General features: G+C 41.2%; 1 protein-coding gene across 2 annotated transcripts in view; it reads left to right on the forward strand.

The window, feature by feature from the left end:
* Window positions 1-13,190: 13,190 nt before the first annotated feature.
* Window positions 13,191-27,455, forward strand: part of LOC126281608 (protein kinase C, brain isozyme) — a 1,181,175-nt gene continuing 1,166,910 nt past the window's right edge. Inside the window, exons 1-2 of one of the 2 annotated variants that reach the window (XM_049980720.1) lie at window positions 13,191-13,200; window positions 13,330-13,606. In XM_049980720.1, coding sequence (XP_049836677.1) covers window positions 13,356-13,606 — 251 coding nt within the window. In that variant the 5' untranslated portion in view covers window positions 13,191-13,200; window positions 13,330-13,355. Of the gene's footprint in view, window positions 13,201-13,289; window positions 13,607-27,455 lie in introns of those variants that run through there. The other variant, XM_049980728.1, reaches the window with a different exon arrangement.

The following is a 27,455-nucleotide window of genomic DNA, read 5'->3' on the forward strand; positions in this document are numbered from 1 at the left end:
AGTTAGCAGAGAGTGTTTCCCAAAACTTAATGTTTGAAAACATGTACTTCAGTGAAAATAACTTATTTGTATATGCTAAAACACAATTGCAATTAAATGTAAACAAAATAACTAAGTCAAATGACAAAAGTGTTAAGACTCGATACTTTGTTCTAAATGATATACACTGGTACAAATATGTAGTTGACAAAATGTCATCAGCATGTTATGCCCTTACAGTTCTGTTAACAGTGCACACCAATCAGTATCTTTTAGTTACAGGAGGACAATTATTATTTGTGTCTGTGGTGTTCCTTAGGTCACAAGTATTCTGGGTGGTGCTAAAGACCGAACACTTTGAGGCAAGACTTGGACTGACATAGTTCTGTTCAGGATCCTTCAACTACAAACTTTGGACCTGTAATCAATATCTGCCAAAGCAATATCGAAAACATAAGTAAATCAAAGTAACAGGTCTTACAGAATATTTTATCAAAATATAACATTGACACTCTCGCTGTTCTTGAAACCTATACTGAAAATGAAGATCAAATGACTTAGAGTGAAAAAATTCCTGGCTTTGACTTACAACAAATAATATACCATCATGCTTATAGTGTGATTTATGCACAATTGTCAATCAATAATGAAAATCTGGTAAATGATCTCAATGACACCCACAAAGTTAAAGCTAAAATTGGAGAATTAACAGTACTTAACATATACAAACTTCTAGCTATCTCTTGGCCTCCCACTATACATCATGGAGACTTTCACAGTCACCATTCTCAATAGAAGTATAATTATCAAATTATTATGGTGAAGTTGCTGGTACATCAGGTAAAAGACAAGAATTTACATTTGGTGTTTGATGGAAAAGAAAAGATAAAAGAATGTTTGTATCAGCAGCATGAAGACCAGAGTATAATCTCAGTCTATGCTCTGAACAACTAATGAGAATAAACTACCTCTTCAAAGTTCCCAGTTTGTATTACAGGCATAATCCGTATCACTTCAGGAAGGGGGGTTACCTTCATGGTCTCAGATGTTATTGAATTTAGCATATGTTAAAATTCAGGAGCATGTAAGAAACACATATTTATTTGTTTTCTCCAAAAAATTCCTGCCCCGAGATACAGGCCTCCGAACATGACTCTGTGAACACCATTTTGAAGGTGTTAATTTTCGGAAATTATTTTAAAATGCCGTATCTCTGTAACAGTTCTAGATATTTTGTTAGAGTTGTCTTATCTGAAAGATAATTGCTTTATGATTACAATGGTATCCTCCATTTGGACATATCTGTCAAAGTTCTTTTACTGTCGCCTTTTGAATTATTATTTTTTTTTTACAATTTACAGACTTTTTTTCCAAAAATGCCATTTCAGAAAAGTTAATATTTTTTCTGTTGTTTAGTACCATGTATTATTACATTCTCTGTAAAGGAGAGCTTCCGCTTTCAAGTTGGACACGTTTTATGTTAAAAAATCATTTTTTTAACTTTCAAGGGTAATGCATGTCATCACTGAAGTTGTTTCTAACTAATTTCTTTGTTACAATGTTTATCTATATTGTCTTTATTGTAGTTATTTCTTATTCAATTTCTTTTCATTTTCATTGTTGCAGATATTTCTTACACTTTGTTGTAGTTTCTTTGCTGTGGCTGTTCATTGCAGGTTTCTGTATTGTAGTTGTTCAGTGCTAATTTGTTTACTGATAGGGCTTCTAAGAAATCTGAGACCATCCAGTGAGTTCTGGGTTTTTGTGAGGAACTTGCCAGTTGACACAAATGCAGTGTAGTTTGTGAAAAGAACTGTTTTGAAATGTCTTCTGACTGGGGCCACAGGAGAGCAAAGTGTGCTGACTATTTCCACACCCATAAAAGAGTGATATATAAAGGGGGGGGGGGGGGGGGGGGGAACCGATTTTGTTTAGGTTGGGAATAAGTGTTTTCAATTGAAGACTCTGTTTCAAAGTGAAGAGGTTTCCAGTGATGATTTTTTGTGTTCCACATGTTTTGACAGAATAACAACAACAATAGTATCTGAACAAAGTGAAGCCTCCCTTGATGCAGATTTTGCATCAATAGAGGAAGAATTAAATACCCTGAATCAGTCGACTACAGAGGTACGTGTTTTCCTGTTAAGAAACCGTGGTCAGTGAAGTCAAGTCATACACTCAACACATCTAGAAAGCACAGAGATATTACTAAAGCTATGGATGAATACAGTACAGCAAAACTGACGACACTCTTCAAAGTAGAAATTCCACCTACAGAAGAAAATGAACCAAAGCACTCTTGCCAGGAATTTTTCACATATCAATTCAGCTGTTGAATACTGTGCATCCTACAGTGAAAAGGTGCAAGCTTTAACTATTATTCCAGAGCCATGGTCAAAGAAAACAATTTTGAACCATGTTCCATCAGTATCAAAGTACATGGTAGACACATCTAGAAATGTGAGGTCTGTACAAGGAATCTTTGGAAGACCAGATTCCTACTATGGTCATCCTGTAGAAGCAGCTCAAGATCAAATAGTGCAGTCATTTTATCTGCAAGATAAATGGGACTGTTCTCACCAGAGTGCCAACAAAAAAAAAGACACTATAACTGTAACAGTTGAAGGTCAAAAAGTTGCGAAAGTGAAGGGGTGCACAACTCGCAGTATTAAAGAAACTTTTGCAATTTATAAGAGCAACTATACAACTTCACATATTGGAAAATCAAAATTTTATGCACTACAAACTAAGTGGGTAGTCCTGCACCCACCTAGGGATGTCTGTGTGTGTACTGCGCAAATTTTTACCTTTGTGTTGTAACTTTGAAGAACTTATTGGCGCACATGACATATGACACCTTGGTAGGGGGAGTGAAGTGATTAGTAGTCTGTAATGTAAAGTGAGAGACCTGTTTGTTTCAAGAATGTGGTGACTGCCCTGGAAAGGGAGGACTGTCTTCACAGACATTTGGCCTGGATGACATAGCAGATAACTCTGCAGAAATTATATATACAACATGGGAGGAAAATAAACTAATTAAGAAACTGTTGCCTTTGACAGTTTCATTAATGAACTTGGTAAATGGTCAGTGAAAGCAGAAACACACTAGCACCTGAAGAAATTGCAACAACACCACATTGCAGAAGTGAAAGGGTGTGTACAGGCTGAAGAACTATGTTTAGTGCTTCACTGCAATTTTGTTGAGAACTGGTTTGTAATCCTCCCACAAGAAGTGCAAGGGTATTATTGGAGTAATCACCAGGTTTCAATTTTTACAGAATTGACACATTTTCAAAACAAGACCACAAGTGTCGCAGTTATAAATGACACAGGACATGACTCAGCACATGCTTTGCTAGCAATGCACAAAATTCTTCATCTGCAAACAGGGGCAGAGGAGATCCTCATTATTTGTGGTGGTGCTCCTAGTCATTTTAAAAATCGTTACCATATGTTTGAATTGAATAAGTCGCTTGTGCCAACTGACTGGGTATACAGTGCTACTGGTCATGGGAAGGGGCTTTGTAATGGTGTAGGAGGCCTGCTGAAGCACCCTGCTACAAATCATAATCTTTCCCTACCAAATACAGCTGTGATTCAGAATGCAGATGATTTTACGAGTGTCATGAAATCTTACACACCCATAGCTCTCATTCTTTTGTCCAAAGAGGAAATCGAAGAATTTCATGAGCAGAAAAAAGAAGAATGGTTCAAACAAACTACTCATGTGAAATGAATTCAAAAGACACATTTTTGTAATCAGAGTGATGGGCAAACTCATATTGGACGCACTTTAAAGAGCAAGACAGAAGAAATTTCGTTCGTTCAGCCAACACCCCAGGAACAACAGGATAATATTCAAATTCACAACCTGCGAAGAGGGATGTTTGTGGCATGTGTGTGCGACTGTGACTGGTGGATTGCAGAGATTAGACACCAGTTATGAGTTAAACAAAATTGTAATGAACTTTATGCTACCACATTGAAGAGCTGCTGGATATAGGTTTCCAGCTGAAGGACGGCAGGAACACATTTTTGTTCATTGACTGGCTAGTTTCGGTACAAAACAGAGCTCAGAAGTTGTATAAATTAAAACCTTTAAGTCCAAAGACTTGAAGGTTTCAGTTTATACAACTGTTCACATATATTTTGGAACCATTTAAAGTGTGTGGAAAATGAGTCTCTTACTCATCATCCAAAACTAAAGTTATGTTAAACAAGGCTAAGTTTCGATTTTTCTGAGTCTGTTATGTGATAATATGGTAATAAAACAGATTTTATGTATGGCAAAAATTTCAATTCTTTAGAAAACCTGTTCAACCTAAAAGTGGAAGCTCTCCTTTTCAGGGAATGTAGAACTACACTCCTGGAAATGGAAAAAAGAACACATTGACACCGGTGTGTCAGACCCACCATACTTGCTCCGGACACTGCGAGATGGTTGTACAAGCAATGATCACACGCACGGCACAGCGGACACACCAGGAACCGCGGTGTTGGCCGTCGAATGGCGCTAGCTGCGCAGCATTTGTGCACCGCCGCCGTCAGTGTCAGCCAGTTTGCCGTGGCATACGGAGCTCCATCGCAGTCTTTAACACTGGTAGCATGCCGTGACAGCGTGGATGTGAACCGTATGTGCAGTTGACGGACTTTGAGCGAGGGCGTATAGTGGGCATGGGGGAGGCCGGGTGGACGTACCGCCGAATTGCTCAACACGTGGGGCGTGAGGTCTCCACACTACATCGATGTTGTCGCCAGTGGTCGGCGGAAGGTGCACGTGCCCGTCGACCTGGGACCGGACCGCAGTGACGCACGGATGCGCGCCAAGACCATAGGATCCTACGCAGTGCCGTAGGGGACCGCACCGCCACTTCCCAGCAAATTAGGGACACTGTTGCTACTGGGGTATCGGCGAGGACCATTCGCAACCATCTCCATGAAGCTGGGCTACGGTCCCGCACACCGTTATTCCGTCTTCTGCTCATGCCCCAACATCGTGCAGCCCACCTCCAGTAATGTCGCGACAGGCGTGAATGGAGGGACAATTGGAGACGTGTCGTCTTCAGCGATGAGAGTCGATTCTGCCTTGGTGCCAATGATGGTCGTATGCGTGTTTGGCGCCGTGCAGGTGAGCGCCACAATCAGGACTGCATACGACCGAGGCACACAGGGCCAACACCCGGCATCATGGTGTGGGGAGCGATCACCTACACTGGCCGTACACCTCTGGTGGTCGTCGAGGGGACACTGAATAGTGCACGGTATATCCAAACCGTCATCGAACCCATCCTTCTACCATTCCTAGACCGGCAAGGGAACTTGCTGTTTCAACAGGACAATGCACGTCCGCATGTATCTCGTGCAACCCAACGTGCTCTGGAAGGAGTAAGTCAACTACCCTGGCCAGCAAGATCTCCGGATCTGTCCCCCATTGAGCATGTTTGGGACTGGATGAAGCGTCGTCTCAAGCGGTCTGCACGTCCAGCACGGACGCTGGTCCAACTGAGGCGCCAGGTGGAAATGGCATAGCAAGCCGTTCCACAGGACTACATCCAGCATCTGTACGATCGTCTCCATGGGAGAATAGCAGCCTGCATTGCTGCGAAAGGTGGATATACACTGTACTGGTGCCAACATTGTGCATGCTCCGTTGCCTGTGTCTATGTGTCTGTGGTTCTGTCAGTGTGATCATGTGATGTATCTGACCCCAGGAATGTGTCAATAAAGTTTCCCCTTCCTTGGACAATGAATTCACGGTGTTCTTATTTCAATTTCCAGGAGTGTTTATAGTACTAATCAACAGAAAAAAATCAAAATTTTATGGCTTAGCATTACCGAAAAAAAATTTTTCCATAAATTATAAAATTAGTTCAGAGCACTGTAGTAAAATAACTTTGATAAATAGGTCCAAATAGAGGATTTCTTTGTAATCATAAAGCAATTATCTTTCAGATAAAAAAAACAACAAAATATCTGGAACTGTTCCAGAGATACACCATTTTAAAATTATTTCAAAAATTCGCATCTTCAAAATGGTATGCCCAGTGTCATCTTTGGAGGGTTGTAACTCGGAGCAGAATTTTTTTGAAGAAAACAAAAAAAAATCTTGTTCCTTACTTAGTCCTTAATTTTAACATGTGCTAAATTCAATAACATCCAAGAGTATGAAGGAAAGATTTTTTCTAGCCTGCATGAATCGATATGGAGTACACCTACAGCACTTCCCATACAATCAACACCATCCAATCTTGATTGAAATTGGGACAAGTATCCCACTCATATCATCTCTTCCATGGACCAACTGGAACATTATAAAAGCAAAGTGGCATGTATTTGCTAAAAATCTGGACAAGTGTCTTGGGTGGATTCCCCCAAAAGCAAAGAACTATGAGGGGGTTGTTGGAGCTATGATACATGCAAGCAAACAAGGCTGCCTTAGGGGCTACAGCAGGCAACATATTCCAGATTGGAATGACACTAATTAGAAACAATATGATGAATCTCTAAAAAGTTGTTACCCAGAAATAGTCGATAACTTACTTCATAACCTTCATTCAGCCAGATATACTATGTGCAAAGAGACTAATAAATCAATCAGTTGAGTGAGGTGGCACACTGGACTCTCATTCGGGAGGATGACGGTTCAGACCCGTCTGGCCATCCTGATTTAGGTTTTCCAAGATTTCTCTAAATCGCTTAAGGCAAATGCTGGGATGGTTTCTTTGAAAGGGCACAGCCAACTTCCTTACCCACCCTTCCCTAATCCAACAGGACCGATAACCTCGCTGTTTGGTCCCTTCCCCGCAAATCAATCAGTCAGTTTTCAAACATCAAGTAGAGAAGCAGGGTCATTACTAAGGAAGCTATGTGGAAACAAAAGTAAGGGCCAAAACTTATACATCAGCAAATAAGTTTTTGTCACATTTATTGTCCACATACAGAGTGTAAAGGGGTAAATCTCATACAAGACACAAGCTTTCATCGTTAAAAAAGAATGCTAATGAACAATCTGAGTTCTCAAGAACTTTCTCCAAATCTGAAATTTTTGTTGCAATTAATACCCTAAAACCAGGAAAGCCACCAGTGCATGGCGGGATCCAGCCTGAATTTCTTTTGTATTGTGGGAACTGCAAAAAGATGGCTTCTGGATGTCTCCTCCAACATTATGATATCTGGTCCACCCTACAACAAATGAATCAATCAAAAATCATAGCACTCTTCAGACAAGCCAAAGAACTATCGCCAAATCACACTACTTACAAGTTCCTTGAAAGAATTCTGCACAGTCGGATTAGTCCAGTGATCTTTCAGAACCTTCCTGTTGAGGAAGGTGGATTCGAGCCATGATGGAACTCCACTGATCAAGTCTTATCATTCACGATACTTAGTTAAACGGAAAACATCAGTTGCTTTCAGTGATCTAAGTGTGCCATATAATATGTTTTCGAGGCTGGGGTTGCTTTAGAAATTATGCCAACTTATTACATGCAGATGGGTAACAAAACTAACTGACAGCATGTTAGCTGGAAGGACATTTACTGTAACTACAGGGGGGGGGGGGGGGGGGGGATAAAACACACAAACACATTACCTGTCCAAAAATGTTGAATAATGGCTTACTGTAGGGATCCAGCAAAGCTCCTCTCTTGCTTCATTTGAATATACCAGATATTCCTCCAACAATAGGTATAAAGCACAAAACCTTCAAAACAACTGAAGATATCCTAACTTCTGGTCCAGACAGCTTAAGCTAATACTTCGTTTTATAGAGGTTAAAACCTGACTCAAGTAAAACAGAAGCTGGATGTTTTCATCTGTCCAAAAGACTGACACACAAAGCCCTTGACTTCTGTTTCAAGGGAGACAAAACTTCATCATAACATGGATTAAAATACCTTGGGATCACTTTGGACACGACACTTTCTTTTAAAGAACGCATGATGTGAATATCTGCTAAACACAAAAACAGAAATAGCATTGGAATAAGCTCTGTGGCACTGGATGCGGATAGTCAGCAGACACTCTTCAAATATCAGCACTCACATTGATTTAACCAAAGGTAGAGTACTGTGAGTCTGTCTGGCTTAATAGTACATATGAGAGATGTACAACATAAGGGATCCATGCACATCATCACTGGGTCAATACAAGCTATTCCCCCCACACACTGGTTATCAATCTTGAATCACATCCCACTTCTGATATAAGACAGAACAGTGTGCTACTATGTGAATACCAGAAGATTGTTGATAACTCCAGCCTTCCAACACTGAAGGTGTATCTCCTGTGGAGCGAAAGCGATTACGATCAAGACATGTCATTCTTATACCAGGCAGGATTCTCACTGAAAATGAATTCAGTGCCATCAATGAACAGAAATTCTGTCAACCAAACTGTCTTCCATAATGCCTGAAACTGCCGTGCATCGAGAAGTCCCCTGGATTTAACCAGTCTCAGTAATCTAGACTATCCTAAAGTGCATCTGAATCAGCTAAGGAAGATGTGCAGAGACTCTCCACAAGTGGCGACAAATTTTCATCACAATTTTGCGACTCTGGTACGGAATGACAGATTATTGCTCATATAATGTAATAAGGTAGATAAAAATCTACTCACCAAGCAGCACCAGGGGAATCCACAACTAACAATACGGAAATACACAAGCTTTCAGAGACAGTGGCTCCTTCTTCTGGCAAAATATTTGAAGGGAAAGGGAGAGGGATGAAGGAAAAAGACTGGAGAGGTTTAGGACAAGTGGACTGTTAGGCCTATGGCAAAGTTGCCCATAGCCCAGAGGCATGGGCGACTTACCAGATGGGATGAGAGAGTTACCAAACAGGATGAGAAAGAAAGACATTGTTGGTACCTGCAAAGTGTGAGATTTGAAAACCTGACAGCTTAACCCTTCACTGCGTTGCTTTGCAGATGTGCAAAGCAAAGTTTCAACTCTCTTTTCACCGTTGTTCTTGAAGTTTAACACTTGAAACTGCTTTGCTGATGTGCTATGTTGTATTATGACGGTAACTGATAAGATTCTGCAGCTAGAATGCACTACTGAGTGTATGACGCAACAGTGTGTGTTGCTGTGAGTAGCATTGTAAGTCAGGCTGACTTTGCTCTCTTTTGGCGGTGATTTTTAGTAGTTGAATGGAAGAACACGTGAATGCAAAAAATGTGTAGTGCTTCTACAACCTTAGGAGAGTATTCTGCTCCGTTCATCTTGTATTTCTGCTAATAAATGTGAGTAGTATACAAATCAATTTCATTTGCATATGTGCACTAGTGCGTAATAATACTTCTATCCACAATCGAACGATGAGAAAGTAGTGTTTCCTTTTTTCTAGTTTATCGTGATAGTTCAAGCACTGTAATGGAGTCATTCTCGTATTTCAACAATGGACGATGTAAAGTGATGACGTATGAAGAATTCTTGGCCCTAGAAAGCCCTTCTGGCACTAAAGATGAGTTAGATTTTGACGATACAATAAACGTAAATGATCTGGAAATTTATTTTTATTTAGTTTTGCATAAATGCAAACTGAATAAAAATAATTTTTTCTGAATTAAAAACATCTTATTTTTTTCAACATTTTTCCTGACATCCTTGAACAATTTGAAACACAAAAAAAACCTTCTATAAAAAAAAGTGTGTAATGAAGGGTTAAAAGTGGAAGACAGGGTAATAAAGAAGACAGACAATACTGAAAGTAACATGTAAGCACGAATAAAAGTAGAAAGCTACCTGTTATACGTGGTAGACACGTATGTGTTGTGTTGGGGGGTGGGGGGAGTGACAGGTCCAAAAATAAACAACACAGTAAAATAAAAGGGGCACAAAGAAAAGGAATAGTTACTGACAAGAAACACTGGGAACACAGAAATTAATATAAATTTAGGGCAGTTGGGTGGCGAGAACCAAGCACATGCTGCAGCACCAGTTCCACCTGTGGAGTTTTGAGAAACTGGTGTCAAGCACCTGTGGTGAATCACGCACTGAGGTCTCGACTGTCTTGCTTTACAGCACGTTCTGCAACAGGATGTTGTGTGTTGCCAGCTTACACTGTGTCCATGCCCATTCATCCTAATGGATAACTTGGTGGCATGAAGGGTTATCAGTGCTATAATGGACACTATAAAAAAATTTGTGGAAGTCAAAGATAGTGTGGTGACTACTTTATTTCATTATGTGTTTTGATTTGTGCAGCATCACCAGATGAATCTGAAAAAATCTGTATCTGTTAATTGTGAACTAAAACACACATGGGTTCTTACAATCTTTACAATTCAATTCTTACTTTTTACAGGTCAATTCTTACAATATTTATACTTAGTTTTGGATTTCCTCCATATCAAATCCTTCGTAGCAGAGTGCTGTGCAGGGCAGACATAGTTATTAATATGTTACTGATTCTACTGTGTCTAAATGTGGTTCTACTGAGTCAGCTAGAACTTTCTCCAACATTATGTTGTTGCACATGCTCTTTAGATGAAACTGTTACAAGCCTCCTGCACATAATATTTTTATACAAATATTCATGAAATATTGAGATATAAAGAATATATCTCATGTTCATTGTTGGACAATGTACTTGGCCTCCTCATTCAAACTGAACTTGCACTCCACGGAGCTTACCGCTTTTGTGCAATGAGCTGAAATGATAGAAAAACACGATATACTTATTTCTACATTTCCAAAGTGTTGAAGTTACTATTTGAAGAGAGTGCCTTTGAAGAAGCCATAAACTTGACTTCTGGATTAGAGGATATGTGACTTTTTAGCATTCATATTTAAAATGTGAGTTGCATCAATACACTCACAATAAACAAGTCATGTAGATGGGGTGAGTAAGTGTTAGCTAAGATATTCAGAGCAAATAGGATAGGCAGATAACAAAGGGAAAAAAATGTACAAACTAATGTACACAAAATGTGTGAAATTTTGAAGACTATTTGGAATAAAGTTTTTCTTAGAAGCATCATTTATGTGTTGATTTGAAGACACAGGTGATAGCTTACTTTGTATACTTTCAATCCCTGTTGTCTTACACAATTATCATCTGTAGCTAGGCAGCCAAAGCAAAGGAAGTATTCATTTAATAGATGAGAGCAGTACAAATATTTCCTAACTTATATAGCTGAAAACCTTGCAAGGGCTTCTCCAAGAAATTGGAATTATTCTACCCACTTCCCCACTTTATTTACTCCTTTATGGCACTTGTGGACAGTTACAAAAATCTCAGATGAGGTACAGTTTCCTCAATCACAAGACAGGAAAGTTATTTCAATGTAGACTTTGCCATTTATTCCTAGTTCAGAGTGGCATTGTACATTCTCACCAAAGCTTTCAACAAGCTGTCATTAGAAGAAAAAGTAGTCAACAACATCTGCAGGGTACACACAATTACTAACAACTCCTTTTACAAATAATCTATTGGCTACAGTCAAGGAAAGAATGAAAAGTCAAAGTGTTCATATGAAAAGGACTTTTCTTGTAACAGCAAGTAACTGACTGTTATATTTTGGTATTATAAGTGTAACCAGGTAAATAATAAGCTGCCAGTACAAAACAAATAGCAGCAACTTAGTACACCTGAGTACACATATTCCATCAAAGTAGTGGCTTTAATACTTTTAGAGAAGGTGAACGTACAAGAAATGAAAGCGATCTTTTCAGCATCCTTCACATAGACAAACTTTACAGCTACATAATGAATAATCAGTGCCTTTCTGGATAGAACAGGCTCAGTTAAATGTTTTAAGACATTTTTCTACTAGTGTGTGTGTGTGTGTGTGTGTGTGTGTGTGTGTGTGTGTGTGTGTGTCACGTTGCCAATCTATGCTAGTCTGGATTTTTGAGACTATATTTATGAGATAGTAAATGTATTCTGAGAGTAATCATGGCATGTTAATATGATAGAATCCTGCATTATATCAGTTCCTTTTTGAATGTTTCACTGACCATGTGGCACAATATCACATAGGTTATACACAGATTTATTGCAATTTATTTAAAAAATATAAACACACAATAGTGGCCGTAGAAATTTTAATGCGTTCAAAAATTATTTTTACTGGCTCCAGAACTCAGTCAACGGCTTTCATGGGTCCATTCATCACTTCATTACAAGCTAAAACTTGGACCCACACTTGTAACTTGAATTACACTTGTGAATTACATTAAGCTCTTCAAACTGTTACATATAGTTAGTTAATACATGCTCTATAATCATTTGAACGAATCTTTTATCGAAATGATGTGGAACACGTCATTTTAGAGCATATATGTACTTCTATACATGCATAATGTCAAATGACATTATTTTCAACTCTCTAAGTAGGCTAATTACATGCGTGATGCTGTTGACGGTACGCTCAATGATGATAGTGGTGGTGAACAGTCAGAAAATACAATAAATGTTAATATAATCATGATCCACCTCATTCTGGCACTCGTACCACTTAACGTTTAATTTCAAAAGAGTAAGAGAATAAAAACAATGGTTCGGGATGTAATTCTAATTCGCAAGGAATATAAAAGAATATGTAACGCTGCTGTATAAGAAATGATGCTTTTCAATGTTTTGTGCGAGTTCTACGAGTGCAATGTCTATCAGTTTTGTTCATACGGAAAATACAGAATTGACCACTTGCTGTGAACCATAACAGAATATGCATCTTCTTGAAAATAACAACAACAAAGCAGTAATTTCCACCAAACTACAAGAAGGGCAGCAAACCACCCACACAATTTTTTATACTAACGTCTCACATACAAAACACACTTAGCAAAGGAAAATCTTCATGTTCTAACATCTCTCCGCTTGCATAAATTTACAAACAAAACCTAAGATTTTCTTTACATAGTTTCCAAAGACGTACGGCCTAAAATAAAGATGGTCATAATCGTGTAGTCAATGTAACTCGGCGAAGGAAGTGTCAAATCGGAAATAGAGAAACCGAGACAGCACAATATTATTTTATCAACTCCATATAAGTCACCAAAATCGATTTCAAAACGTGAACAAGCTTGCAAGTGGCAAAGCTAACAATGTTTGCACATTCTTCATGTGTTTTCAGGCAAATCAGCTTTCTATTTACTGCTAAATAACAGATTATAATTTGCGTATGCCCTATTCTTATCACTATGAATTAGCAGGAGTGCTGAAGTGTTGACTTTTAAATCTTGCACCTCCATAGGTCGAACACGCCGCCTAAATTCAAGTACGTAACTTTGTGGAACTTTTAATTATGATATCATACCTTCTACATACCATTTTAAGGCAGAGTTTAAAATTAAAACATTTTTCATAACATAAGGAAGTTGCAAATGTAACGTTCTGTTCGTTTCAGTATCACATTTGACTAACTCCTGTCAAATGATCGATATGGATACTCTCCCAGTCACTTGCCGCTCGGATCTCTTGACATTTGCAGATATGGCGGACGAGGAGAATGTTGTCGATGACGCTCCCGGTTCGGGCGATACAAACACGGTTTTCGGCCTTAGGCTTCGAGGCCGAAAGGGTGCTTTGAAGAAGAAAAATGTGTACAACGTCAAAGATCATAAATTTATTCCTCGATTCTTTAAGCAGCCGACGTTTTGCAGCCACTGCAAGGATTTCATTTGGTGAGTACTTCGCTTTTTGTAAACATGTATATATTTACTTATATTTTTCTTGACACATGTTGACAACTAAGTCTCAACAACTAGTGAATTTTATAAAGCCTGTCGCTTTTTGTCAGCGATGAATAAGACAGTTTTTCATTAGCAGAAATCAAAAGTTAATTCCCGGTACTAGGCTTATATATTTCGCATAGCCACTAGTTTTTATCATACATATCAATACTCTTCGGCGCATTAATCGTAGAATTTGCAAAATAGTTTCTTTTAGTCTCAGAAATAAACTTCGTTAATTTTGTAATTATGTAGATAAATTGAGCGATTCTTACACCTATCGGTGACCAATCCAGCGCACTTGATTTCTACTGTTTAGTATCCCGTGCGTATGATGCGCGACTAATAAATCGGCCTGTATGTCACTCAACTACCCAGTTGCTGATAAATCGTAAACAAACTCTTAAACTTTTCGTGCAATTTGCAGGTGAAGCAACTGAATCTGCATTCCCTGGCTTCTACGGAAGACGTCTCTGTGTACTCCAGTACAAATTGATATTACTTTCGTAGTGTTGACACAGATTCGTTCTTTGTCAAGTGCTCATTTCAGTAATGATAGGCTTTGAATCTAAGAACTATACCTGTGGGCGCCAACACGTGAAGCGCTTCGTTCTTGTGCATATTTTGTTCCACACACACACACACACACACACACACACATAGTCAATGCCCATCTATTTCGTGCAGTTCACGAGGATACAGATAATTAAAAGTGGTGCTACTGCGGACGCGTAAGGATGGCCCGAAATTTACGCGCAAGCTGCGTTGAGGTGGACACCAACAATACAGTACCTATAGCCACTTTTATCTTTGAGCCTGTGTATCTCAGAAAGCCACGTTCACGTGAACCGCGTCAGAGTACAAATCTGCGCCAACTGCGTTAACAGAAATTAGCATTAATAGGCTCGATTATGAGACGTTAAATCTGAGGCCAGAGTAAAATTATATTACACAATTTTTAATGAAAATTAACGTTGTCGTTTTTGAGGACTGGTCGCTTAGAGACCAGCGGTTGACGATGGATACTGAAAGGCATTTTTATCAATAGACGTGTGGTTTCTTTTTTTTTTTTTTTTGCTGCAGATAATTTGACTCGGTTTTTAATGCAACCGACAGCCCAATAATTCACTGTTACAAAACTACGATTTTCAAAAAGTTGCCGCTTCGATGTCTTGCGTTGGAAACGTTGTTTGTACGTTCTCACCCACTTACGCTCTTTGTATTACAGTTTTTTTTTCTAATTTTATTACAATTTTATCACGTTCTACAGTCACGGTACCGTATGAGTAGAACGCTGGTTTGTGTAGATTTAGGTTATAAAACTCGACGAGGTGTGGTTCCTTATATATCGGTTATAAAACAGAGGACGCCGATTTTCTGAACGCACACAGTGTCTTTGAAGTGCGCACAAACGGGGACTAGAGTTCAGGCATTAAGGAAGTGTCCATTTTTTCACTTCCTTTATTGGCAAAAGAAGTGTCCAGTCTGTGCTTTTTTGGCTATTAATCCTTTGTGTGGTATTGTTACATTAATAAATTTGCTCTTTGCCTGCTTGAGGTTGGGACATACGAAAAAGTCAAATTTTGACGCTTACCGTTGTTTTCAGATCCTCGAAGTTGTACCATGGTTCGGATTAACGTTAAATCTAAGATTCAGTAATAAATTCAGTCAGTTCACAGATTCAAGGAAAGCATGTTGACGACGCCGTTGCTTCATCCATCGAAATTCACAATACATTTCCCACAAATTTATCTGGCCCTTAACTTATTGGTAGAGCATTATTGTTTAAGAAAATTTTGTTACAGAATTAAATGGCCAAAACAGAGGTCTGCGTTGAGTGCATAATGTTTGGATTGCTGTTACATACTGGAAATCCGTATCACTAGTCAAATGTTGCGTCTTTTTTTTCCGCGCGTACGACGTTAATTGACGTTGAACAGAAAATCAATTGGTTTATAGTGAAAAGAATGACAAAAAATAATCTAACATTTAAACTAAGATTGTACAAACTCGAAGAGATTAATAAAATGTAATGTTAGGCCATTTTTGAGTTACGGTTGTTTTGGGAAAAAACATTTTATTTTATGAAAGTTGCGAAGCACATGCTAATAAAAACATCTGTTGTTTTCAGTATCAGTCTCATGCCTGAAGTTTCGAAGCAAGGTCTCAAGATATGGAGAAAGGAAATCTTACGTCGTTACAGGAAGCCGTTTTTGTTCAGATTATCCCCTGCTGAAAAAGCATCACAATCTGTGATAGTCTGAACCTCCATGTTCTACAGGAAACCAGAACCGCAATGTGATTGGGATGAACTTACACCTTTTCCTTTAATACTTTCTAACGAAAGTGAGAGAACCAAACCCTACTCGTTAAATATGATTTTATTTTTATAATCTCAGCATTGTTGAATGGCCTCACAAGGAAATGTCAGCAAACATCCTGATGAACTTTTTCTCTAGACTCTGGATGCATCAGGTAGTTAAATGTCTACATCTGTGTTCTGCATGTCGCTGTGAAGTGCCTGGAAGAAAGTACTTTCTGTTGTTACTAATGTTTTCTCCTGTTTCATTTTAGTGTGGAGCACTGAAAGAATGACTACCTTTACGCCTCTGTGTGGTAAAACAAAGTAGGAAAGATTGTTTTTAGTAACATGGTAGCTGACGTTCTGTAGTTAGTCTAATTAATCTGTGCTAATCATTGGACATGAAGAGCTTAGGAATTTTCATAGCTCTACCAGTGGAAACGGATGTCAGCTGTTTTCTTAGTTGGTTCTCGCGAGATACTATAACAGACATTTGACGTAGGGCATGTGCCAGAAATGTCAACATTCAGATTTCCCTTATTTGTATCCACTCGATGTTTCCCTGTTAGCCCAACGTGGCGTATCTTCGACATTAGAGCCGTGTTACAATGTTCTATTTAATGTATCTGTGTAACTTTTTAATCATATGACTGACTCATTTAGTTGACAGTTCAAATCTGCTTTGTGCCATCCACATTTAGGCTTTCCGTAATTTCCCTAAGTCGCTCCAGGCAAATGCCGGTATGGTTCCGCTGAAAGGGCAGGGCCGATTTTCCTCCCCATGTTTGAAACATTCGGAGCTTTTTCTCAGTCTTTGATGTCGTTATCAGGTGACGTTAAAACCTATTCTTCCTCCTTTAATATAAGATTCGTTAAATGAAAAACTTTAGTTCTCTTCATTAGAAGCTAGTGTATGCTTCTCGTAATATTTGGCCAGATCTGCCTGAATACAGTACTTTTAAGATTTTTACGAGATAAACCTCCTTCGTAGATACCAGGATCACAAACACACACACTGTCACACTTCTTTCTCTGGGAAGCATTCAAGAATACTTTTGTGTATACAGTTTTTTGGGACGTTGTTCCAAGAAACAGCGATCTAAATTTGTCATTTATTTGGCAAACACAGTCGCGGTCGCGTGTAAGTTGCTAGTGTTTTCAACGCCAGCACGGACCGATCTATTCCAAGCCAGGGATACTTAACTACCACCAAGGAAAATTGACCCGATGATGAACTCTGTAGTAGATCGACTGGTCATCCACTAATTAAAAAGTAACAACATATACAGGACCAAAACTTTGTTTGCCAAACATATAGACACGTGAAAGATTTTTGTTACTCTTAATTATAATAGTACATTTATTGCAGCCAAATAGTCATGCAAGCCCAAAGTACAATTGTGATAATACACGAATTAGAAATTTTACATACTGTGGTTTGCAGTGACCTTTTGTCGGTGTCCTTTTGGTGGAGGGTTCTATATGGTAACGCCTGCATATTCGATGACACAATTTACACTCCTGGAAACCATGGGCAGCCATACTGGAAACGACGTGTCTCATCTCGAAGCTTTCATTTGTCGTTCTGTCAGGGGCCTTTGCTGTAGAATTCTGGAGGTATGTTTTCCCTTTTTACCTTCAATTCTTATAGTCGACATTCCATAACGTTGGTGTTGGGCAGCATCAGATATGGTCGTAGGTCTTCAATGAGGAAGGAATCTCTCGCCAGCAGGTAGAAGAGTGTGTATCGTTATGTTGTGGATCCTCCGATCGCTTTCTCTATATACAGGGTGATTATAATTAAATTTTCAAACCGCTGTAGAAATAACACCACTGGCCAGAATGACGTCAAATTACAACGGAAAATTATCGGAGAAGGGGGTTGGGGGGACGAAACGTATGACAGAAGAAAAAAATGGTTACAAAATGTAGCAATAGATGGCGCTGTAAGCATCGTAATTAAGTGGTCGACTACAAATGACAGATGAATCGTACAATAATGCCTAAGGTGTACAGTTTACGTTAAATAAACTGTACATGGGTGTACAGGTGTGATACTGTTAATTACATAAGCCCATCAACCACGGCAAGGTCGTATCACATCGGATGGGAAACAGAGGTTTTTAACTGTCCTAAGGCCAAAAACAGCATAAAAAGAATCAGTTACGTCGGTTTTTATTGTCCTGATGCCAGAAACCGCATAAAAGGAATCAGTCAAAATCAAATCGGATTATTAATTTCCGTGTGACTAGCGTAAAACATGTTCAATATGCTGTCCACCGTTGAAATCGAGAAACAGCATGTCCCACAACTGATCAAAGTGTTTCTGGGGTCACGTTCAGAATGTGTTGCGCAATGCGTGCCTTCAGTGCAGCTAAGTTTGCAGTCGGAACACTGAACACATCATCTATCAGATAGCCCCACAGCCAGAAGTCAAACGGATAAAAATCCGGCGATCTGGACGGCCAGGATGTAGAGAACAAGCGGCTGATAATTGTAGCATTTCCGAAATGGAGCTTTCGGCAGCTGCTTAACTGGATTTGCAATGTGCGGAGGTGCGCCATCTTGCATAAAAATGAACCCATCCACACTGTTGGAGAGCTGGATTGACGTGGTTGCGTAAGACACTTATCAGTGACGGTACAAGTAACAGGACCGGAAGCACCTGCCCCTTCGAAAAAAATATGGCCCTATAATAAATTATGCCGTCAATCCGCACCACACAATCACCTTTTCAGGATGAGGTGGTACTGGTTGATTTGCGTGTGGATTTTCGGTTGCCCGTATTCGACAAGTCTGTGCCTTGACATATCCTGTCGAATGGAAGACGGTGTCGTCTGTCCACAAAATCATCCACGGCCACTTCGATGCGAGCAAGAAATTCTAAAGCAAATGTCTCTCTTGATGGCAGGTCCATGGGTAATTTTGAATGAATACCAAAGAAGAATGTTTCGTAGGATTTTACGCATCGTGGTCACGGGTACGTCCAATGTTAGGACAATTCTCCGCGCTCTACACATTTGCACCCCACCACTCATCTCCTCCTGCATTGCTGTGGCCACTGCTTCCACTGACGTCGAATCAATTCGTTTCCTCCCTCTACCAGGTTGTACACCAATAGAACCCATCTTTTCGAATTTCCGAATCATTTTCTCCAGACCCATGGCAGTCATCGACAAACGCCTGTTTTCAAAACCTTTTAGTGTCTGGAACTTCTGCAGAGCGACTTGTGCACAGTCATCATTTTTGTAATGCAGCTTTACAACCAGAGCGCGATCCTGCATTGAGACAGTCATGGCGAATGTCGCAGACACGAAAGGAGGAAAAGCCATGTACCCGACGTGTTTATACTAACTTCAATGGATCATCCGCATGACAGGTGTTTCCATTTACGTATTCTGACACATACAGCGCCGTCTATTGATGAGTTTTCACACTATTTTTTTTCCTTCTGCCATACGTTTTCCTCCTCGGATAATATTCCGTTGCAATTTGAAGTAATTCTGACCAGTGGTGTTATTTCTAAAGCGTGTTGACAGTTTAACTTCAGTTATAATCACCCTGTACGTCGCCTTTACTCTTCCTAGAGTCGTTACATTTTTTACTGAGAGATGTGTTCCAATGATTTCTGTGCCGTAAGTCAGTAACAGCAAGATTTTGGCTCTGAATAGCGCCATTGCTACCTCTAGGCTGAGAATCTAATATGTTCCATTACGTGGATAGCCATTATTGCCTGTATTGCTTTTTTTTTGTTACATGTTTTGTAAAATTATTTAATGTGGTTCGATTTCTGCAGAAAACACTGAGAAACCGTGCTAGGATATGAGTCACTTTCTCTAATGTCAGAATAAATCGTTTTGCTCAATGACGCCAACTAGCGTCCTGAAACACAATGAAAACAGTTGAAAACAGTTCACTGTAGTGGTCCAAAGAGAACAGCGATTATGAAATGTTTTACGGTTATCACTAGTGCCAGCCTGATCTTCAGGCAACCGTTAAACACCATTTTCTATTGGTCGCGTTGAGACGAATAGTAGAAAACGCGTGGTGAAATTTGTACCACGAAATTTAACCCGCTGATAGACTGAAAAGATTTCATCAGCGAAATTCGCCAAGAAAGCCTTCCTTGATAATACTGAACAGTTGGATTGCACTTGGCTACTTGGCGTTATACGCCACCAGACAGTTTCTTTGCAATGAAGCGACAGTGTCACAGTAGGAAGCGCAAGACGCTTCTGACAGTGTTGTATGCCATACCGTTTAGGTTTGCTTAAACTGTTGGAGGCAGTTGCCAGGTTGGTTTCCTTCAAAAGGCGACAGCCGATTTCTCCTGCTATCCGAGCCCGTGTTAGTTCCCCAATGACCTCGTTGTCGACAGCACGTTAGATCTTAATCTTCACACCAAAAGTTAAAGTATAACATTTTGCTTCCCTTTCTATGCTTTTAAAACGAGGCCGCTGCCGGCCGGAGCAGAGCCTCTCACGTGACGCGTGGCGGTGAAATATCCATCACTATGCGTTATGGGTGGTTATCTCGGCGATGGGCTAGTTCCGGGTCTTATGAGATACGGTGGGATTACTTTGCGACAGATTTTAAGGTTTGTCTTGCAGTAGACTAGGAAGTGCTAACTGTTGCACAATAATAATACACTACTGGCCATTAAAATTGCTACACCACGAAGATCATGTGCTACAAGCGCGAAATTTAACCGACAGGAAGAAGATTCTGTGATACGCAGATGATTAGCTTCTCAGAGCATTCACACAAAGTTGCCGACACCTACAACGTGCTGACATGAGGAAAGATTCCAACCGTTTTCTCATACACAAACTGCAGTTCACCGGCGTTGCCTGGTGAAACGTTGTGATGCCTCGTGTAAGGAGGAGAAGTGCGTACCATCACGTTTCCGACTTTGACAAAGGTCAGATTGTAGCCCATCACGATTGGAGTTTATCGTATCGCGACATTGCTGCTCGCGTTGGTCGATATCCGATGACTGTTAGCAGAATATGGAATCGGCGGGTTCAGGAAGGTAATGCGGAACGCCGTGCTGGGTCCCAACGGCCTCGTATCACTAGCAGTCGAGGTGACAGGCATCTTATCCGCATGGCTGTAACGGGTCGTGCACCCACGTCTCGATCCCCGAGTCAACAGATGGGGACGTTTGCAAGACAACCATCTGCACGCATATAGTTCGACGACGTTTGCAGCAGCTTGGACTATCAGCTCGGAGACCATGCCTGCGGTTACCCTTGACGCTGCATCAAAGACAGGAGCGCCTGCGATGGTGTACTCAATGACGAACCTGGGTGCATGAATGGCAAAACGTCATTTTTTGGATGAATCTAGGTTCTGTTTACAGCATCAGGATGATCGCATCCGTGTTTGGCGACATCCTGGTGAACGCACATTGGAAGCGTGTATTCGTCATGGCCATGCTGGCGTATCACCCGGCGTGATAAGGGATGCTATTGGTTACACGTCTCGGTCACTTCTTGTTCGCATTGACGGCACTTTGAACAGTGGACGTTACATTTCAGATGTTACGACCCGTGGCTCTACACTTCATTCGATCCTTGCGAAACCCTACATTTCAGCAGGATAATGCACGACCGCATGCTGCAGGTCCTGTACGGGCTTATCTGAATACAGAACATGTTCGACTGCTGCCCTGGCCAACACATTCTCCAGATCTCTCACCAATTGAAAACGTCTGGTCAATGGTGGCCGAGCAACTAGGTCGTCACAATACCCCAGTCACTACTCTTGATGAACTGTGGTATCGTGTGGAAGGTGCATGGGCAGCTGTACCTGTACACGCCATCCAAGCTCTGTTTGACTCCATGCCCAGGCGTATCAAGGCCGTAATTACGGCCAGGGTTAATTGTTCTGGATGCTGATTTCTCAGGATCTATGCTCCCAAATTCCGTAAAAGTGCAAGCACATGTCAGTTCTAGTATAATATATTTGTCCAATGAATACCTGTTTATCATCTGCACTACTTCTTGGTGTAACAATTTTAATGGCCAGTAGTGTACATCATCGATTGCTGGATAGTCGAGCGTTAACGCGCTTCTTCCAGGATTTGGAAAAGCGAGCCTGACTGGAATCGAATCACTCTCGCATATTAAAAACAGCTGGAGAGCCGGCCTAGGTGTGGTTTTTAGGCAGTTTCCCGCATCCATCTAGGTAAACATTGGGCCGCTAACGAAGTCCCGCCTCAGACACACGCTATGCAAACATTGAAACGAGACCATAGCTTCTCTCGGCGTATGCAAAGTTCTGTGCAAGCGAATTTAAAAACCTCGGTTTTCAGAGAAACTCCAGAAAAACACACACACACACACACACACACACACACACACACACACACATACACATACACACACACACACACACACATACACACACACACATACATACATACATACACACACACACACACACACACACACACACACACACACACACAAAAGCGCCATCACAAACCAAAGATGCTTCAAAAATGTCTCTAAGCACTATGGGACTTAACATCTGAGGTCATCAGTCCCCCAGACGTAGATCTACTTTAACCTATGGCCATCACACACATCCATGCCCGAGGCAGGATTCGAACCGGCGACCGTAGCAGCAGCAGCAGCAGCAGCGCGGTTCCGGACTGAAGCGCCTAGAACCGTCCGGCCACAGCGGCCAACAAAAAAAAAAAAAAAAAACACCAAAGATGGCCTACGTCCGAAGTTACTGGTAGTGAAATTGATAATCAACGGGTGAGGTAACATAAACTCTATCCTTATGTTTCTTGAACAAGGGAGAGAGCAGGATTCCATGCAGCATTTAAACAGTAACAGCCAATATATTTATAAGGCTCCTTGCTAATTTAATTTCAACAGCTTCCTTAATAACACTGCCCCAATAGGGGGGAGTGCGTTCCAGTCTCCGTATTATATTCCATAGAATGACCTGTTCCAAGACAATATTCTGCATTGGCGGATTTGCTTACGTCGGTTGTCTACCGTATACCTTGCACTTGTGGTATGTGATATATTGGTCAGGCTATCAGGACTGTGGAGGATCCGTGTACAGAACATAAGGGGCAGACGCACTTAAATTCGCTTCTTGCTGCAGTTTTGCCTTGAAAATGACAGGTTGCGCTCCTGTCGAAATATCGAAGGTTGTCGACCACGTCACCCGGCTACATTCCTGTAAGTTATCTTAACATTTAGAAAACGTTCGCTCTCAAACAAGTCATCTACCCTCTACTCAGAGGGCGGGAGTACACGAATTCCGTCCCAGAGAGGGGGGGGAGTGCTGGTGTCAGGAAGAGCATCAATCGGCAACTGTCACGAACACTGCCAAAACCGATATTACAATGCCGCCGACCTCGTAGAGAACGGGAAAAGGCGAGTAATAGTTATAAGAAGTTCGCTTGGTTCTGAAGCTATAATACCAGCCGTGTTGCGACTAAATTGTGGGAATTCAGCTTAGCTAACTTGCTAACCAATCTCACAATAATAATATAAAGGAGGTCCTACAGAACACAGCATTCAAACGAATAAGGCAAAAATAACATACACAAAATATTTTAGGCCTAATTGTTATTCTAATAATCATTACTTAAAAAGTGATTTCATTTTGCACACCGGAATAAAAGTACCCACTAGCGATGGCACAAACGTGACAAAAGAAGTTTGGCTTTAAAAAGAATAGTTGTATCCATAATAGGCGAACCTGAATTCCCATGATGATTCACACTATGTCTACACAGTTACATATTTCACAAACCAAACTCTGTAATAATTAGAGAAGTTAAGGAAACAACTTATCACAATGCAGAGACACTAGGCTAGGCTAGGCTTCTTAGCGACACCTGTACTTTTGCTTTGAAATCCTCGAGGAATACATATTTTCAAAGAGTTAGTACCTGAAACAATGAATACAAATTTTGTTATGTTTTATTTTAAATGTATTGCATTGTATTGTATGTTAACCGGGGGCCTAGAAACGTCGGAGAGGCTCCGTCCCCGCTGCAGCCGCAGTGGTCCACAACCCCACGACGACTACCGCAGTCCACTTCACATCTCCGCTGCCCGACACCGAACCCAGGGTTACTGTGCGGTTCAGCCCCAGGTGGACCCCCCCTCCCTTCTACACACACACACACACACACACACACACACACACACACACACACACACACACCAGGGAACGTCTCACACAAGAAGAGTGTAACCCCTATGTTTGCATGGTAGAGTAATGGTGGTGTACGCGTACGTGGAGAACTTGTTTGCGCAGCAATAGCCAACATATTGTAGCTGAGGCGGAATAAGCGGAACCATCCCGCATTCGCCGTGGCAGATGGAAAACCGCCTAAAAACCATCTAGACTGGCCGGCTCACCGGACCTCGACACAAGTCCGCCGGGTTGATTCTTGCTGGGGACCGGCGCTCCTTCCCGCCCGGAAAGGCGTGCGTCAGACAGATCGGCTAACCGGGCGGGCTGTTTTAAATGTAGGTATCATTTTTCCGTACCTATTACAAATTTTTGGCACCTTAATTCTTCGACCTCGAACATCCTGTGCCTGTTCGCTGATCTTGGATAGTCGATGATGCACGGGGTGGTCAGCAACAGTCGGAGGGGCGTTGCAAGGTTGGTTGTGCTGAGAAATAATTAAGAAGAAAAATCAATCGTTGGGCCCTTTCCGAGTTAATTAGCATTTAATTTAGCCATTCAGGCTGTTGCGCGCGCGCAAACTCAAGCGGCCCGCTAGATATAATCGTCAGTTGTCATGCTGTATATGATAGGGCACGAGGCTGCCCAACCCTTGGTTCGATCTGTACTACCTTCAGATGTCCAGTTTTTGTATCACTCTCTTGTTCGGTTTTAGGAAACCAAACGAACAACACTTTTGGCCACACCGTCTCTGGCGAGTGGCTTTAATTTGCGGGCGCGCAACGGTCTGATTGGCTAACTTCAAACGCTAATTAACCCGGGAACGGAGCAACATATCAGAATTTTTTTCTGAATGATTATTTCTCAGCACATCATATCCTGCAACACTCTTAGAATCTTTTCACACTTTCTAACCATCCTCTATAATACTGAATTTGCCGAGTATGCTGTCCAGTTCCCATAGAGTTTAGATTATTCCATAAAGTTGAAAATGTACCTTCGTTTTATTGTGTATGTGGTCTTCAGAGTCGACCCTCAAGAAGTCGAACCCCCACTACATCTACATCTACATACATACTCCTAAATCCACCATACGATGCGTGGCGGAGGGTACCTCGTAGCACAACTAGCATCTTCTCTTCCTGTTCCACTCCCAAACAGAAAGAGGGAAAAATGACTGCCTATATGCCTCTGTACTTGCCCTAATCTCTTATCTTTGTGGTCTTTCCGCGAAATGTAAGTTGGCGGCAGTAAAATTGTACTGCAGTCAGCCTCAGTTGCTGGTTCTCTAAATTTCCTTAGTAGCGATTCACGAAAAGAGCGCCCCCTTTCGTCCAGACACTCCCACCCGAGTTCCTGAAGCATTTCCGTAACACTCGCGTGATGATAAAACCTACCAGTAACAAATCTAGCATCCCGCCTCTGATTTGCTTCTATGTCCTCCCTCAATCCGACCTGATAGGGATACCAAACGCTCGACCAGTACTCAAGAATAGGTCGTATTAGTGTTTTATAAGCGGTCTCCTTTACAGATGAACCACATCTTCCCAAAATTCTACCAATGAATCGAAGACTACTATCCACCTTCCCCACAAATGCCGTTACATGATTGTCCCACTTCATATCGCTCTGCAATGTTACGCCCAAATATTTAATCGACGTGATTGTGTCAAGCGCTACACTACTAATGAAGTATTCAAACATGACAGGATTCTTTTTCCTATTCATCTGCGTTAATTTAAATTTATCTATATGTAGAGTTAGCTGCCATTCTTTACACCAAACACAAATCCTGTCCAAGTCATCTTGTATCCTCCTACAGTCACTCAACGACGACACCTTCCCGGATTCCACAGCATCATCAGCAAACAGCCGCACACTGCTATCGACACTATCCAAAAGATCATTTATGTAGATAGAAAACAGCGGACCTACCACAATTCCCTGGGGCACTCCAGATGATACCCTCACCTCCGATGAACTCACCATCGAGGATAACGCACTGGGTTCTATTACTTAAGAAATCTTCGAGCCACTCACATATTTGTGAACCAATCCAATGTGCTCGTATCTTAGTTAAGAGTCTGCAGTGGGGCACCGAGTCAAACGCTTTCCGGAAGTAAAGGAATAAGGCATCCGTCTGATACCCTTCATCCATGGTTCGCAAGATATCATGCGAAAAAAGGGCGAGTTGCGTTTCGCAGGAGCGATGCTTTCTAAAGCCGTGCTGATGCATGGACAGCAACTTCTCTGTCTCAAGGAACTAGTGTTGTGGTTGGCGTGTGCTAATAGACGGCCCCGTCTCACCGGAACTTCCAGCTGCCTTCATGGACTCCACTTCAACCTTCGTCGACACAGAGACATCTTATTTTGTCTCTGATTCGCTAGGTAGGCTTAATGTCCACTTGCATCATGTACGTATTAACACTTTAGACACACAAATGGTGAAATGGCCATGGCGGTAAAATTAGATAAATTTAAGCTCATAACGGAGGCTTTCCGACAGTTTTTCTATTTATGAAGGAGAATATGGTACGGCGCCCCAAGTGCCCACTAACATACAGTAACACCGTAAGGGGTTTGCATAGTATTGGCGTAGGTGTTACACAACGAAACCACAGCCGGACACATCCGAGAGAAATGAGATTGTTCCCGTGCAGGTGAAATACCTGTAACACTAATGAGAACCTAATACAGTTCGCGGCCTATAATGCTGCGATGATAAGCCTACAGAAAATCACTGCTCAATTAAACATACCAGACGTGACTTAATTCTCGTAATTTCACCGATAGGCATACGGTTTGAATACGGTATCAGTGTACACACAGTGCGGGAGCAATACTGATAACACACATGTCGGAGTGGTTGCTTGGAGAGGTGTACATTATCGGCACTGAAACCAAGTACTTGCTGAGGGAAACAGTGCGTTGTTATTGCGGTTTACAGCGGCAGGATTGTGGCCTGTCAAGACTGTTTATCGTTCTGTTATATTGCTGCTTGCGATTATGAAATCCATAGATTCATGTGGTCATACTCCACCCCGTGCGACTATACTGCGTTCATCAAAAGAATAAACCTGATGTAAACATAACACCATGTATTCTTCCGCATTTGCTGGAATCCCATTGGACTCAGTTTCACGTGGGTTGGAAGCCAAACTGTAGTCAGTATACTCAAGTACCATAATAAGGATATGTTTCGTGTTGTGCGTTAGGCGCACATGGGCTCGGCGATTAGTGGGGTAACAACTTTACCAGTGCATTTAACTTGTACAGCACTCGGCAGCCACCTGGTACAAGTAACCTACAGTGACGTGAACAGTTGCAGTT

Source organism: Schistocerca gregaria, chromosome 1 (assembly GCF_023897955.1).
Source record: "Schistocerca gregaria isolate iqSchGreg1 chromosome 1, iqSchGreg1.2, whole genome shotgun sequence".
Taxonomy (NCBI): domain Eukaryota; kingdom Metazoa; phylum Arthropoda; class Insecta; order Orthoptera; family Acrididae; genus Schistocerca; species Schistocerca gregaria.